The sequence below is a fragment of the Budorcas taxicolor genome, chromosome 10 (assembly GCF_023091745.1).
Source record: "Budorcas taxicolor isolate Tak-1 chromosome 10, Takin1.1, whole genome shotgun sequence".
Classification (NCBI taxonomy): Eukaryota; Metazoa; Chordata; class Mammalia; order Artiodactyla; family Bovidae; genus Budorcas; species Budorcas taxicolor.
In genome coordinates this window covers 55083556-55101616 of record NC_068919.1, presented here as the reverse complement: position 1 = coordinate 55101616, position 18061 = coordinate 55083556, and the positions used below count along the sequence as shown (strand labels likewise).

The 18061-nt window shown below is 37.5% G+C and overlaps 1 protein-coding gene across 1 annotated transcript in view; it reads right to left on the bottom strand.

Annotated features, from left to right (window-relative positions):
- Nucleotides 1-236: 236 nt before the first annotated feature.
- The window catches only part of WDR72 (WD repeat domain 72), a 195257-nt gene continuing 177432 nt past the window's right edge, over nt 237-18061 (bottom strand). Inside the window, exons 18-19 of the mRNA XM_052647061.1 lie at nt 5563-5667; nt 237-292 (exon numbers count right to left, since the gene is read on the bottom strand). Coding sequence (XP_052503021.1) covers nt 237-292; nt 5563-5667 — 161 coding nt within the window. The remainder of the gene's footprint in view (nt 293-5562; nt 5668-18061) is intronic.

Here is an 18061-nt window from a genome sequence, read left to right as displayed (position 1 = left end):
GTCTGTGGGCTGCTCTACTTGTTGGAATCACAAAATGATTTAGGCAATGATTTCCTAAAACTAGAGGAATTTGAATTTTTTTGATCAGTGATGACTCTGAACAAAGTACCGGAAAATCTATCACAAATTAATAATTAGACTGGTAATAACATAGCTTATACATACAATGATAAACAAATGGCATGTTTGAGTTTTCTTAATTTGTCCAAATCCAGTTCCTATGGTTGAGGTTACAATTAGCACAGCTTGCAGGAACACACCTTTTCTATCCATAAATGATGCTTTCGTTTACCTGGAAAGAAAACAGATTATCTTGGGTTATATGGTGAAATGAAGAAAGGGAAGGAGGAAAGAAGGGTAAGAGGAAGGGTGGAAGAGAGAGGAGGATGAAAGGAGGGAGGAAATGAAGAAAAATAAAAGGCAAGAAAGGGAAGAAGGAAAGAAGAAAGCAGTTACTCATAATTTCTACATTTCTTTCTCTATACAAAATAAAATGTTAATATAATAAAGAAATTCTTATAAGCCAAGCCTCAGGGAACTGTATTTTAATTGCACATATTATTAATATGGTTTTTTTAATCACTGAGAAAGATCAGAAGTTGTCAACAAGATTAATTGAGTTTGAAATAAATAAATTTCCATAAATTTCAAGCAGTTGAATTGTTCTTGGAGAAGCTCACCATGGCAGTGTTAGGACAAAATGGTATAAATATCAGTTGAAATATGGTTTGAGCTATAGAATTCTTTCTGAGAATGTATTTCTGAGACTGCAGGCTAAAAAAAAAAAAATCACTTGATTAAATTAATTTGATTAATTAGAGCATTGTGCCTCAGTTAACTACTTCTAAACACATTTATATTAATAATGTGACCAATCATAGTAACTCCCGTTCCTACTGGCAAAAACTCAAAAAGCTGATTATTTATGTTAGCTAAACCAATATTCAATATTGTATTATATACGTATTAGTTATATATGCCCAGAATTTTATATCTTTTAAAAATTATTAGATTAATGCTTTTTCCCTTTTGGTAAATTATTTAAAATATTGAAGTTGTTAAACACAACTAGAAGATAGAGCTTGCATTTTTTTACTACTGGAATTGTTCTTGCTTCTTCTAGAACATTTTTTTTAGCACTAGTCATAAGAAGTGTGTTCTTGATGGCTATGACTGATGGGCTGCTCACACATGCTACATTTTTTCTGCTTCATGCATCATCATCAGCCATCTCCAACACTCCACTCCTGAATCTGTCCTACTTTCTGTTACCTGATTTTTGCTGGTGATTCATGAGCCAGAATAGTATAAAAAAAAAAAAAAAAACCTTCGCTTTTCACAATGCAGTATCTTCTATGAAACAGTAAGAAACCTAGTTTTATTCATCAGATTCATGCAAATATAATATTGATTAACAGTGATGTATGTAGATCTACACACATAATGTGCTCTATAAAAACCACTAAAATGTTCTGTTAATGGCAGAATGCATGCTGATTATAAACTACTTCAGAATGACATAAAAATGCTTATCTGAAAATGCATTTTTTTTTTTTTGTACTTCCAAACCCTCTTTTGTCACTATTATTTTCAGCTGAAGCCGTATTTAAGTGCACTATCCCTGGTGCACTAGTAACTAAAATTCTTAGTTTTCCAAGCCAATAAGGTGATAAAAGCTCAAGGTTTCTCATTAACACTTGGATAAAATTTGTGAACGTCACACTAAATTTTTATCATCATGAGTACAAAAATAAGGGGCCAAGAACATTTTTTTTTTAATATTCTGGAGATCAGGGATTGGGCTATATACAATCACTGTGCATTAAACAGTTAATAAGAAGTTAGCCAACAAACTACTAAACTGAACTATTTTTGTGATAACATCTTTCAGATTCAGAAGTGACCAGGCCTTAAAGAGCCAAAGAAAGAAAGCCTAATGGCCCTAAAAACACAAAAAAGGGAGCTGTAAGTTCACATGTTGTCTCAGTGCTTCTATTACTAGACATCAAAGTTATTCCCACAGGTTCCATGAATGTATATATGCTGGTGAAGAAGCCAGTAGACTTCACAGAGTCTAAGCCAGAAACTTCAATCTGGGATTCACCTGTGAGTCAAAAGTCTTTGCTAATGAATTATTCCAAAGAAAAGACACTGCTGAGGGAGACTTTAACCTATCAGACAAGACCTCCAGGTTCACTGGCAGGGTCAGAGTAACAAGAATGCTGTGGTCTAAAGCTGCTTTGCCCAACCTTAATGGACTGCAGGCACTCACCTGGGTATTCAACTTGAACCAATAAAGAGATCACAATGGCATGATGAATAAGGTAGAGCCCTCTAGAAGAGGTGAATGACCACTCCATCAGGCATCTAAACTGTGACCTATATGCAAGCTCCAGCCCATTTACAAATGGCTCATCCCAGCTGGTGAAGCAGTGATGTCAACGAAAAAATAATCTACATACTGAGTTAAAACCCATTTTGTTCAAAGATAATTCACAACGTCAATCTTACTGTTTTATATACATTCTAAAAATTTGATTTTATTACTGGCATTTTTAAATGCTCCATCAACAGTTTACAAATTTCAACTTCATTAAAAAAAAAATTAGTTTCTCTGCATTGTAAGTTTCTTACTCCCTGCAGATGCAAACTAGTTGATAGGAGCAATATAAAGCTATGTAAGTTTCAGTAAAATGATGTTTTAGAGGATTTGCCAAGAAAAGACTTGACCTGGAGAGAACAATATATAATGCAATACTCTTGAACTGTGCTTGAGTAGAAAAATGATTTTGTTTTCACTTTCTGGGTGCTGTTTGAATAACTGACATATTCATTAAAAATGATGTAATAAAAATATTTGTTATTTAGAATTGCATAAATAAAGCCATGTAAGGTCAATATCCATTAAAGGCAAAAGACTGATCACATCCACCTTTGTAACTAGGGGATTTGCATATATATGAAAGCACTAAAAATAATTTTAAGTGAAATATTCCAGGTGAAAATGGTAAGATTAGCTCATTCAGATTTAAATATGCTTCTTTCCAAACAAGAAATAATGAATATAATAATGCAATTATAAGCTTAGCTACTGAAGCACTTTTACTGTTTTGAGGACATCTTCTCAAACCTTACCACTTAAAGATCCCAAATTTTATTTTTTTCTTCTAACAAAGGTGGTTTAACATGCTTTCCAGAGCAACACCACCTATACATGGTAAATAGAGGTCACTAGACCACCAAAGTAATGTTTATACTTTTGGAGCTCTACATTTGAACGACTTGATATTTTGAAGTTGATTTTTGGACATTGAGAAGCAGCCAGTCATATTTTCATGGTTCAAGGGAAGTCCCACCCTGCCACCAATTTCACAAATCTTCCTTCATGTTCAGTTTTAAGAATTTTGTTTCTCAAATGCTCATACTTCAAGGAAATGCACTCTATCATCAAAATCTTTCTTACTAAACAAGCATCCCTGTCAGAAGTGTCTTAATTTCTTATCACAGAATTTTATCCACACAAGGAGCAATAAATAATTCATGCCACTGCCTCTTTGTTGTGTGTCCCTGAACTGCACAGAGCTGCAAGGCTGACAGCTGTGTCAGGACAAGCACCAAGGATCTGACATGACAAGTGACTAACAAGTTTCTTTCAGTTCATAGAGAAGGAAGACAATGGCCCAAAGTGCAGAAAGAAACCTTGAAACAAAATAAAACTGCTTCTTTCTTTTTACCTAAGTGTTTGCTATGAGCTTATTTCCACCCCACAAGCCCTGGTCATTTTATAGGACTGCCCAGCCCCCTTTATTCCTCACACTCGCTTGGCCATTTACGCCCGGCCACGGATCAATATGAGCAATTCTTGGAGAAATACGATGTCTCCATGACAACCAAGCCACAAATTCTCAGTGGAAGGCAGTGAGACCAGTAGTGAACTCTCCAGAGGTTTCTAGGCCTATAAGGCTAGATGTCTTAAAATGCAGGAATGGACAGAAGAAAAAGCGAGAGTAATTCATTCTTTATTACCAGTTTAATGATGTCCAATGTATAGAATGGTACTCACTTTTTAAGTTAAGATTCTTTATCAACACTTCTGTTTTCTAACTGATCTTTCTTTTTTGATATATCTTTTTGTTTATGCCAATCAGATAGACTGTGCTATATTTTAATATCACCACAATTACATTCATACTGAGGGATGACCAAAATTTATTCTAGTTTTAAAACAGCATAAAGCTGATCTATTCTTGCAAAAAAAAAAAAAAAACAATGAACACTTCAGTAAAAACTTCACTCATGGATTTAACTGCCTGATAAGGTGATTGATAGAAAACTGTTGACTATCACAGTTTAAAAACCTAGTCAAAATCAGACAATTATAGTCAGAACTAAAAGTAATTTAAAAATGCTACCACTACTCTCTCCCTTTTCATGTGGGACACATCTGTAAGGCAGCGGGTGGGGCTGTTGTGCTGATGAAAATTTTCCGTCATTGCTAAAGACGCCATTTCTCAGCCCCATGGATGCTGAGGCAGAAGTGCGGCTGAGAACAGACACACAGCAGCAGTTCGTCTTTTGAGGAATCTTGGTGTAGTGGAGGGGACTGAAATACAAGCCATTGCCACTGGGCCAACTGGGGTTCCAAGATGACTTAGGGGACCTGACATAGATTGCAGGCTGCACCTTTCACTGAAAATTAAATCTCAGTAGCTCTCCTCGGGGAAGGATCAGGGGACTGTTTGCAGCTGCCCCCTGTCAGCGAAGGCTACAAGATTTGGAAATCTCTTAACTAAGCTGACAGACCACAGAGAGGATGAATCAAAAATCTGATACATGGATCAGCACACAAAGATGCGAGAGGGTAGAGGGTACACAGCAGCCAGAGAAAACAGCAAAGAAAAACGTTCAGGGAGGGAAGATAGTTAACTCGCTCATACTAATGAGGCATCTTCTAGCATTTAATGGTTTTGTAGTGAGCCAGGAATTGTCTTTCAACTCTCATAACTTTTTTTTTTCCCCCTCTTAATTAGTTGGTTGTTAAGACCAGGCAGGCTTCAAAACAAAACAGAAAAAAAAACTCATGCTTAAGTTTTCTTGGACGTATCCTTCCAGTACATTTCTGTCTATTCTTTCTACAAAGAAAACACAAGCATCAGTAACCTGGACAGAGGGTAAATTTTATTGAATGCTTTCTCTTTTCTCCCTAATTCTCCACTTCCTCTTGATTCCATCATTTGAAATATTTTAAAATGTTGCTATTTCTCAAGTTTCCAACCTCTGCCTCTATTAACCAGTTTAGCCTAAAATTGATGATAATGAACTAATAGTGTCAGCTTCCCTTCTCAGTCATAAAGCCTTTGTACTTCCTCCAACTGAATTCTTGATGAAAGAGGAAAAGATAACGGCTCCACACTGTGACCCCTGGAGGTGACCATTAATTTGACAGTGCAGCTGCTAAAAGAAAACAGCATTACAATGTCCTCTCCCCCCACCCCCTTCCAAGGACCCCAAAGCTGTGTCAAATTTATCATTTATACTTGACTATTTTTAAATGGCTTTCACCTGGACTCTCAGACTCTTCCAAGACACATCTGTCAGGCATGTCCTCGGTGTCTTGGAAGTTTGCCGAGTTTGAGTTGCTGTCATGCTTGACCGAACCTACTGGAGCTATTAAAAAAGAGAGAGAGGAAAGAAAGAGAAAAGGGTGATGAGAAAGTAGTAATAAACACCATTAAACATTTCCTTTCATTTCCACAGATATTTCCAGGGACACACTACATAAACACAAATAATAAATTGAAATAAAATGTATCCTCTAAGTATGTATTGGCAGACATGTAATTAGTTGAAAAATCTATAGATGAGACTTTATCTAGAAGAAAAATAAGTTTGTAGCATCAGCTTAAAAGCTACAAAGTAACAAAGTGATCCCTTAGAAACAGAAAGCATATTTTTAATGCATAAATCTAAAAGAGTATGGTCAATTAACAGCAACGGGACCAGCTCTGTCCTGGTGCAGTGGTTCTTTTTGTCACACAAATCACAGTGGATGAACACTTTTCATGCATTTTGGTTTTCTTTCATCAAATTAAACATGATGGTTCCAAACACAAATAAATCCTTATAAAAATAAATTTTAAAAGATAGGATAAATACATTGCAAATGATAATAAGGAGAGGTGATCTTTTGAATGACAGGTCTTCACACAACTACAATGAGATATTTTCTGAGTAGGAATTATGCACAGAAATGAAAGCGAAAATAGGAATATAAAATTTCCTATAAACACATTACAACTACTAGCTCTGTTAGAGAAGCACAGGCTTAAGTTTCCACATTTTTCTACAAGTAACATATTTCCCTATTATATTTGTTCAAGGAATCACTTAATCAGGAAAAGTAGATGTGATCTTCATGAAGACACTCTGAATAACAAAACAAAGCAAGCCTTAAATAATATAAATTATGTCATACTCATCTAAAGCCAAGCAGTACGGACTTTTGTCTATCACAGATTTCTTTGGTGAAAATTACCACTGTCTCCTCAGGTCCTGATAACACACACAACATATTATTTATAAGCCATAAATGCAATAGAGGAAATATATATTCATGTCATAACATGTTTATATATATATTTAGCATAGATATTTAATAAGGAATAATCTGTTGGCCCAGGGCAGTGGGCTGGCTGCTGTTTGTAAGCCTCCCTTAGGAGATGAGGGAGCAAATGCAGAGGCTAGAGCTTGTGTTACTTCACACATTCAATAAGTGATGCAGAGGGCTGCCTGAGGGCCAAAGTAGCCTTAGGAGAGCTCACACCTCCCAGACTGCTGTCTTGCTTTCATGGACTGTGCACAGCAGTGGTGCCCATAACCTGAAACCCATATACACACATTTAAAGGAGACCAGTGACATGTTTCTGCTCTAAATATCCTCTCTAGTTTCACCCACCCTTTCAGAATACCAATAATGCTGCTTTGTTGTGTGGAAGGGCAAGCACAGAATTAGAATTCACTTTTTATTTGGGAATAAAATACGAGAAAAACTATTCAAAATTCTGCTTTTGAATAAATAAGCACAACTTTTCATTTTGAGTTCTCTGAAAACAAACAAACATGGAAGTAGGTACCATGTCTGTTTTATTCACCTGTGTATGCCCTAGGCTATGGAAAGTATTCTTAAGGATTTGCGTGATGAGTAAATAGATAAACAAATGAATGAAGCAGAGGTACCATACTGGATGTCCTTCTGATTCAAGAGTGTATATGCTTTATCTTCAGCTTGACATGTTCAGCTTCTTGTTTAGGCCCACTTGCGATGAAAGATGTATATTTACAAAGTGGTGGTGCTCCATGACTTGGAAGGAGAGCTAAGTAGTATGTATGGCCTATTTTCCTCAGTTTAGATCATACTTAATTTTACTTTTGAATCCATATTTTTGAAATGTTTAAGTGGAATAATTAAAAGCATGAAAGTTGCAGAATACTGTTACGTTGGTCAAAATTTTCTGGTCTACTTTCTTGATTTTCATTCCTCCAAAACGCTCTTCTAGATACAGGGGCCTCAAAGAGCTGAAGAGAGCATGGTATTAGAACAACAAAGTCCATGCCTACCACCAGATTTAGTGGCAATAAAGTAGCTCCAGGATGAACTGACATTCCAGATCTTTCAAGAAAACAGGAAAGTTAGATGTCTCAATAGTTTTAGCTGCATGAGCTTTATTAAACTCACACTATAAGGTACCTTTGCAGGTATTTTTGTCTCCAGAAAGATTTTGGAGGGTGTTGTTTGTGGTGGGGGGAGTAGACTAGAGTAGTAGAATACAATAGTAGAGTAGAAAGGGTTGTTCATTAGATCTTTGGCTTAATTGCACTTTTGCTTCCAAATTTGAGAGATGGTACAAGATTTGCCTTTTAGTTTTTACTGGGTAGCTTATAGAGTATCCGATTAAATTCACTGTGGACGAAATTCTTACATTCTGTCAATTGGGAACAATAGACATTGAAGAGGTTAATTGTTGCCATTCCACTTTTTTTTTTTTTTGATAGGCCAGTGTGTGCAATTATTCTTTTGGGTGTTTCTTGTGATGTGTGACGTTTCACCATTTAACTCTGACATGATGTGTGGCCTAGGCTTCTCTAATGAATAATTTCAAAAATGATGAAATAAAAAAAAAATATTGATCTGGTGATTATCAGGCCCAGGGTAGAGCTCTGTGCTAGATCATGTGAGGGGATAAAAAAATGAGGCATTTCTAAGGTGCCCACATACAACTTGTGATATAGTTGAGTTATAATAGAAACTAACTAATAGGAGCATTAGAGAGAATATTCCAAGAGTAACATGGTTTTTAAGGAATGCAGAGGTAATTCTCCTGCAATAGGGTGTGTTAGGAAGTAAAATTTGAATTAAATCTCATTGAGCAGTAATAATGAGTAGCCCAAAAGGAGCTTGTTCTCTGCAAAAGGAAAAGGTGTGAACTCAAGCCTGGCCAAAGAAATACAGTAGCCTGGTGTCACAGATATATTTAACAGAGTATTGCTGCCTATTTTTATATCTATTTTTAATGAATTCTCCTTACATGTTGCTTTGAGCGTTCCCTGAATTGCTGTTGTGGCGAATTCCTCTCACCTGTAGAAGTTAGCTATACACAGGTTTTCCCTTGCCGTAGATAGTCGATAATTTGATCTTTACGATGGTGGGCCCATTTATCACAGTAAGTTGTCCTTTCACTATACATATTGACTTTTGTTTATCAATACTAAAGTCCATTTGTAGCTCATCACTAAAGTTCTTGGATATTTTCAGTAGTTTTTGAAGATGCATTTTAGAGCTTGGCAGAGAGGTACTTTTGACATCAATATAGTGCAAATGGTTGCTAGGCTCATCCTTAACTTAAAATCAACTGTTTATTTCCTCTGTAATGCATTCTGAAATAGTCTACATTTGGGGGGTGAGAGGCAAAAAAGATAAACACTCCTTGACAGTTCTACCACTGAAAGATGTAAGGTGTTCCATTTACTCATCATACACCTCAAAATATTGCAACGACAAGACTGGTGTTCTAAATATCTTTGTAGTACCTTTGGAAGCTAGATAGAGGAGAAAGTCCACGTACTTGGTAAAGATGCCTTTGACTATGGTGTGCTTAATTATTAGTGTTACAGAAATTCCCAAAGAAATAAATGATTCAATTGTAGACAATACAAAATAAGTAGTTTTTAAATTACACTTAAGAACATATACTCAACATTTAGAAAATGAAGATCATGGCATCTGGTCCCATCACTTCATGGGAAATAGATGGGGAAACAGTGGAAACAGTGTCAGACTTTATTTTGGGGGGCTCCAAAATCACTGCAGATGGTGACTGCAGCCATGAAATTAAAAAAGACACTTACTCCTTGGAAGAAAAGTTATGACCCATCTAGACAGCATATTGAAAAGCAGAGACATTACTTTGCCAACAAAGGTCCATCTAGTCAAGGCTATGGTTTTTCCTGTGGTCATGTATGGATGTGAGAGCTGGACTGTGAAGAAAGCTGAGCGCCAAAGAATTGATGCTTTTGAACTGTGGTGTTGGAGAAGACTCTTGAGAGTCCCTTGGACTGCCAGGAGATCCAACCAGTCCATTCTGAAGGAGATCAGCCCTGGGTGTTCTTTGGAAGGAATGATGCTAAAGCTGAAACTCCAGTACTTTGGCCACCTCATGCAAAGAGTTGACTCATTGGAAAAGACTCTGATGCTGGGAGGGATTGGGGGCAGGAGGAGAAGGGGACGACACAGGATGAGATGGCTGGATGGCATCACTGACTCGATGGACATTCTGAGTGAACTCCGGGAGTTGGTGATGGACAGGGAGGCCTGACGTGCTGCGATTCAAGGGGTCGCAAAGAGTCGGACACGACTGAGCGACTGAACTGAACTGAACTGAAGAACATATAATGAAAAAGCATGGAAAATTTTATGACGAAGACTCTATAGAAGAATTTACTGAAACAAATATGGTGACAGGGTAGTCACTCAGCCATATACAACTCTTTCTGACTCCATAGACTGTAACTCCACTCTCCATGGATTCTTCCGGCAAGAATACTAGAGTGGGTTGCCATTTCCTTCTCCAGGGTATCTTTCCAACCCAGGAATCAAACCTAGGGATCAAACCCAGTTCTCCTGCATTGCAGGCAAATTCTTCACTGTCTGAGCCACTATGGTATGCTCCTTTACCTTCTCTAGTCTCTATTGTGGTTTCAGTTAATGTGTAAAAATTCCTTCCTGCCTTTTCTCATCATTTGCAGAAATGCAAGTATTCATTAAAATCTGAAGATGCCTAGGTCAAGGCAACAAACAACTTCAAGAAAAATCCTCCCCATTCATAGTGAGAGAATGACCACTGGGAAAAATCTCCATCATCTCAACAAACAGTAGTTGATTCTTGCATGCTGGGCCAGGACTGTAGTATATACAGAGCCTTTGTTAAAAATCCATATCAATCACAGTGTGAATAAAATTTGTAATGCAAATAATGTTTTCCCTATGATGACTTATAAGTGATTGAAAAATAAATCCCATCTGGCATATGTATGGAGTTTGGGGAAGTACTGGAGATAGTGATAGGAAAATCATTAACAAAAAGATATACCAGTTTGAAATGCTAGTCAATGGAGTAGAATAAACCATTGTAGTAGCAGATAAAACTTCGACAGAAATCTTATTTGCATCTTATTCTAAGGCATAAAAATAATGCGCAAGTTGCAGAAGTCACAAAAGACTAAAACTCTGCTCAATTATGAATGAGTAGTGGAGAAGTCAAAGACCTGAGTTACAGTCTACCAGCTAAATGTGGTGGCCAAGAATTGGTCACTTCCTTTGCTGATAATTTAGATCTCTTCCCAATAATAAGGAATCAGTGTGAATAAATTTTAAAAATCTTTCTGTAGGCTTAGAAGAAAGAAAAACTACAATAAGTTCAACTAGAATTAAACACTAGTGCAACCCTGACTGATCACAAGAAAACTGCAATATGTTTTAAATTAAATAATCAGTGAAAAGACTTTAAGTGATACACTAAAGTTGGAAACAAAGAATATCATTTGAACAGACCACAGATTCAGTTCACAGAGTGATTCTCTCTGGACAGATGTCTTATCAGAAAAGCATATGTAGCTAAAGAGCTGTGTACATATTACCCCTACTTAAAGAGTATCTACTGAGATAAACAAGTGATAGGACCTCCTGATTATATTTAAATAGCAATAGCTACATCCTGCATCAGATTTTAGGCTTACTTTGTGTTCAGTGTAGACTGGAGACTGGAAATATATATATATATATACACGAATGCCTAGAAATAAATAAAATATCTAGTGCTGCTTTATAACTAAGCAATAACTGTTTTATGGACAAGTTCAGCAAAATGAGTTAAAATTAGATTTATGTGTTTTATTATCTTTCTGCAAGTATAATCTGACACAGAATATTATTTTCTGGGTGATATTTTCTAGTGTGAATTGCTTTAAGCATGAGATATTTTGGGATACATATAATACATAAACACAGAAGATCAAATTATTTACTATCTAAGGGGAAAATTTTTTCTCTATAGCCAGGCTCTACAGTGAGGTGTACAACTAGATGTCTAATTTGAGGGAAGATAAATGGGAATGAGAAAGTAGTATTAATTGGTTACTTCATCTTTTAAAATAATGTTTATTCCTCTAAGATATAAAAGTTTTCCTGTTATCCAGGAAGTTTGAGCAATAGGCTGCTTTGGTAAGGCTGATAAATAAGAAAGTACATTTAGCCTAATGCAAAATACAAGGCAGATACTTGAACTATTTATGAAATTACTGAGTAAAACTGCTAACAGGAATTTCTAAGAATTAAAAAAGCAATAACTAATTTCACCTGTAGTTGAAGGGAAAACTCTTAAGATCAGGCATTGGGTAAAATAAAATTCCTCATTTCTTTATTACCCAAATATAAGAAATTGGTGATGGACAGGGAAGCCTGGTGTGCTGCAGTCCATGGGGTCACAAAGAGCTGGACACGACTAAGCCACTGAACTGAACTAAAATATATGTCTTAATTGAAGCAAAGATGAATACCAATGACTTCCTAACAGAGATGAACTTCTTAGTTCCCCAGGGAGAGGGTGGGGGGGCATGTTGTACTGTCAAAAAGCTTAATTAAAAAGAAAATATGTTTTTCATTCCACTTCTGTTCCTAATAGTATGACCTTGATCTTGTCATTTCACTTACCTGGACTCTGGTGCTTTCGCTAATAAAGTGAGAGAATTGGACTGGACAACTTCCTTGACATCTTCATGTCCTGAGACCTGAATATTTTGCCAGTTAAGACTCCAAGACCAGCTGACCACTGAGTATATCACTGAACAGGATACAAAGAGTATAAGTGACTACTAGAGTAATCTTAGAAATAATGAAGGCTTTTGAGGCCCTTTCTGAGTTAAAATTGCTATTTTCCTATAAGTAATTTCATCTGACTGAGGGACAGAGGAAATCAGGGAAACTTCAGAGAGATGCTTGGATGACTGTAATGCCAGGGTGAGAGGGCCATATTGAAAGATGACGAAGCCAGAACTGAGCCTGGTGGTGGTAGTGGTTTAGTTGCTAAGTCATGTCCAACTCTTGCAACTCCATGGACTGTAGCCTGCCAGGTTCTTCCGTCCATGTGATTCTCCAGGCAAGAATACTGGAGTGGGTTGTCATTTCCTTCTCCAAGAACTGAGGTTGCAGTATGGCTATTCCTGAGAACAAGCAAGGTGACACCTTGGCATAGAAGCATCCATCAGATGTTTGCCAATGGTGTAAAACAAATCTTTAAAACCAAACTTTAAAAAAATAAGTTATATCTCTCAAACAATTTGGCAAATATGAACTTCAGTACAAGATGAATCATCCTAAACTAAATTAATTGGATCCATCAAATAATTGCAAGAAGCAAAACTGCAGTGGAAAAACCCTGGTCTGGAAGTTAGGTCTGGACTGGGTTAGGCTGAAATGGCATTAGACTCCTCTGAAGACGTCGATTCAGGACCCCAAACATGAAGAGGTTCTCATTAGTTGTTTGAATGGATATGGTTATAGAGATGTGATGCTCCTGTGGAAGTCTTCTCTTCCTGTCAAATCTCTCACAGGGAGAATCAAGAGAACCTAATTTTTTTTAATTATTTTTTTTATGTAAAACTGAAGCCCATGAAGTTATTTGTCTTAGTCAAGCCTAGCATGAAAACTAACTCTAATCAAATTATTTAAACTCTCAGCTGAAACAGACTGTAGAGACATTTGGATGCAGGATAGGGGAAGTATGAAGAAGGAAATGTGTAATTTGGGAAATTGAAAAGGAAAGAACCAGGAACAATGCAAACTTCTCTTCTATTTATGTTGCATTTCCTTACCCTCTAAGGCAGTTCCCAGGGTTACCTGTGAGAAGTTTGCCTGGAGTTCTTTATCTGTCCTTTAGAGTACCTTTTCCTTGGCAAGGAGTGTTCCAGGGAGAAAAGTGGTGAGTAGATGAGTAAGCACTTTTTTCTTTTTTATCATCGAATCAAGATAATTTCTACAGCTTTGTTCCCTGGTCAAATTCAGAGTGGCAATAATAAAGGGAAATATTCAGTTCAGTTCAGTTCACTCTCTCAGTCGTGTTCAACTCTCTGCGACCCCATGAATCGCAGCACGCCAGGCCTCCCTGTCCATCACCAACTCCCAGAGTTCACCAAGACTCACGTCCATCAAGTCAGTGATGCCATCCAGCCATCTCATCCTCTGTCGTCCTCTTCTCTTCCTGCCCCCAATCCCTCCCAGCATCAGAGTCTTTTCGAATGAATCAACTCTTCGCATGAGGTGGCCAAAGTACTGGAGTTTCAGCTTCAGCATCATTCCTTCCAAAGAACACCCAGGGCTGATCTCCTTCAGAATGGACTGGTTGGATCTCCTTGCAGTCCAAGGGACTCTCAAGAGTCTTCTCCAACACCACAGTTCAAAAGCATCAATTCTTCAGCGCTCAGCTTTCTTCACAATCCAACTCTCACATCCATACATGACCACAGGAAAAACCATAGCCTTGACTAGACGGACCTTTGTAGGTAAAGTAATGTCTCTGCTTTTCAATATGCTGTCTAGATTGGTCATAACTTTTCTTCCAAGGAGTAAGTGTCTTTTTAAATTTCATGGCTGCAGTCACCATCTGCAGTGATTTTGGAGCCCAAAAAAATAAAGTCTGACACTGTTTCCACTGTTTCCCCATCTATTTCCCATGAAGTGATGGGACCGTATGCCATGATCTTAGTTTTCTGAATGTTGAGCTTTAAGCCAACTTTTTCACTCTCCACTTTCACTTTCATCAAGAGGCTTTTTAGTTCCTCTTCACTTTCTGCCATAAGGGTGGTGTCATCTGCATATCTGAGGTTATTGATATTTCTCCCAGCAATCTTGATTCCAGCTTGTGTTTCTTCCAGCCCATTGTTTCTCATGATGTACTCTGCATATAAGTTAAATAAGCAGGGGCGGTGGCAGCGGCCGGGGGGAGGGAAATATTACTTATTATTATTTTTGTATTTATCTAAAATTTGGTAAAGATAATTTCTTAATACAGGAAATAAACTGTATAAACTTTATACATTAAACCATAGAGATAATTATTTAAGACAAAGGGACTCAGCAACATTTTATTTGAAAGGACCCCTTCATCACTGAAAGGATGTAGAGGTGATGGAATAGCTCTAAGAATGTCTAGAAATTAACTCTTGCACTATTCATGCAGTTTAGATTTTGTAAAAGTCATTTGACCTTTCTTATAAGGACAAAACCCTGTGCATTTTTACGGTTCAGAAATTTTACTGTTCAGAATTTCAAGAAATTGAAAGCAGGAATAGATTCCAAAGAAGAAAACAAATGGATTCCCTCCCATATATTGATAAATTGAAGAACAGTCAGTAAAGGGAGAATTCTAAGAGGAATTTGTAGTACACTTCCCAGCTTGCATTTGAAAATTTAGAAGTTCAGGAAAACAAAAGAGACTCTTCAATCAAAAGAGCTTCATGCTAGCATTTGAGACTAGAGATAAACATGATTTATATATGAACTTCAGATAAGGATTCACAGCATAGGGCAATTTAAACCAGAACAAAGTCTACAGTTATCCATAAGGAAAAAATACCAAAATATTTTTCACTAGAATCAGTGGGAGAAGAAACTGTCAAATGGCACTACCACTGGAATTTGTAAGAGCAGCAACCTTTCTATAGGCTGAACCTAAAAAGACACCATCAGCATGGAGAAAACGATTGGCAGGCAGTCTCAAATTCCCAGCTGATAGCTGTCTCTGTCTCAAGGGAAAATGCTTGTCTCAGATGGTTAGTCAAGTGTCAGAGCTCTTTCATCTCCTAGGTAGGAAATGGAAAATAAGGAAATCAAATTATCTAGACTATGCCTTCATTTTCTGATTCTTTGTCAACATTAAGAAGGATGCAAGGAAGAAAAGGTCTGAGTTACCATATTTTGTATCATTAGGCTTGGGTACTCTGAATGTGATTTATTTTTATTTGAATGACATCAAAATGGCATGTTAGTGTATGTACTAGAGAATTTATTGAAATTGAATTGAAGTCATGTATGGATGATAATAATGTGCTTTACCACTGTATTATAATAATCAGTAGCAACCATTACTCTTCTCTCACATCTACTCACACCAGACATAGAAAATATAGGGATCCATTGGCACTGACTGCCTCTTATATCAGGCATATAAAGTGGAACCATGCATTTAAAAATATTAATTTTGCTGGGGGATAAATAATGGAAAGTTCCCTTTTCAAATCCTCAGGCTGTGTCACTGCATAACACTCAGTATTTGTACAAGTATCTCTAAAAGATGGTTATAATACAATAGAATACAAATATAGCCTTGGTAAGTAGTAGAGTTTGGAGAAGGCAATGGCATCCCACTCAAGTACTGTTGCCTGGAAAATCCCATGGACGGAGGAGCCTGGTATGCTGCAGTCCATGGGGTCGCTAAGAGTCAGACACGACTTCACTTTCACTTTTCACTTTCATTTGAGAAGGAAATAGCAACCCACTCCAGTGTTCTTGCCTGGAGAATCCCAGGGACGGGGGAGCCTGATGGGCTGCCGTCTATGGGGTTGCACAGAGTCGGACATGACTGAAGCGACTTAGCAGCAGCAGCAGCAGCAGCAACTAGTAGAGAGTCTCATTTTTATACCAGACAGGCTATTGCCATCTATAAATAAAGGATAAAGGAAACACACCTAAAGAAGCAAAGTTTTAAATGCAAACATGCAGTGGATAAAGGGAAATCAGCAAATATAATCTAATGAGACTTTTGGAAAACTAGGTTCGATATAAAAGAGATGCTAAAATTACAGAACTAGGAAATACGAAACAAAAGCTTAGAGACAAGCAGATATTTCTAGATAAGAAAGTATAAAAGAGTGTCCTGATTAGTGTAAAACACTTCTTTTAACAGGTTGTTACAAATTATTTTGAAGAATATGTGGTAAAACCTCCAGAACTACAGGTAAAACTAAAGATTCCTGAATTGTAAAAGGTTAGGTTGATTAGATTAATTTTAGATAACAATGGTAAGGCTGAATCAGTGGTAATACATGCTATATACACATTTCAGTATAAAATTCTGGAAAACATTCAAAATAAAAACATGATCCAAAATATATGGAACAAGAACATGACTGAGCTATCATATTTTATGACTAAGGACATTGTTGTTGTTATTCAGTTGCTCAGTTGCTCAGTCGTGTCCAACTCTTTGGGACCCTATGGACTGTAGCCAGCCAGGTTCCTCTGTCCATGGGATTTCCCAGGCAAGAATACTGGAGTGGGTTGCCATTTCCTCCCCCAGGGATCAAACCTGTGTCTTCTGCATTGGCAGGTGGATTCTTTGCCACTGAGCCACCAGGGAAACCCCTAAGGGCATTAGGTCAAAATAAAAATGTAAACAAATAGCTAACATAAGCCTGACATTTTAGGAAGGGAATGATCAACATGATAAACTAACCACAAGAAAACCAACAAACCCAGGGGCCTTCTGCACCTGGAACCCTGTGTGTATCTCCAGTGACGACAGCCACTATAGGACACAGTGGAAATTAAGAGGCCAACTAAAGGTCCAGGAGCAAGTTGAGGGCAGGAGAATGTATGTCCTATCAAAATATCTCAAGAAGAAATTAGGAAGACTGAGACTCCAAGAGGAGAAGGGAGTGACGTAGGATGAGATGGTTCGATGGCATCACCAACTCAAGGAACATGAGTTTGAGCAAACTCCAGGAGATAGTAAAGGATAGGGAAGCCTGGCATGCTGCAGTCCATGGGGGTCAAAAAAAAATCAGACATGACTTAGCAACTGAACAACAACAAAGACTCCAGAAAGGATGTAAATCTGAAGAAGAAAGTGACCAATATTTGTAAAATTGCCAAGAAACTCTATATATCGACCACTGCTGTTACTCACCTCTAGTTCCTCCAACTCTTCAAGAAGCTTATACTCCCACCCTACTCTCCATCACGCCTGTATTTTTATAGCCTGATAAGAAGTGTCTCTCCCTGCAGTAATTCTTTAAACTAAAACAAGCCATGTCCCTAAAGCCATGGTCTGGTCATGTAGCTTCTATGTAAAAACTCTGTAATCGCCCCTATTCAGTCAGCCATGAGAAATTCTGGAGCCATGGATTGCAAGGCCTTTTAGGACACAGTCTCAGCTCATGTTTAGAGGCTTCTCACTAGATTCTGCCCCCACCTTAGACTTTGATATTATACACTACAGCTGGACAGGGCTCATTGTCTCCTGGATGTGCCAATGATTTTCTACACTGGTGCTTTGTTTAGGTTCCCACCTTGAGATAGCCTCTCTCACACCAAGCTCTAGTTCTCTGCTTGCCCAAAACTCCCCCTTATTAAAAACTCAGCTCAAATTCTGTCTCTCATTTAGTCTTCAACAACCTAAAATTAACATCCATTTTTCTCCCATCTTCTGTGTTTCCTAGCATTTTATTGGCC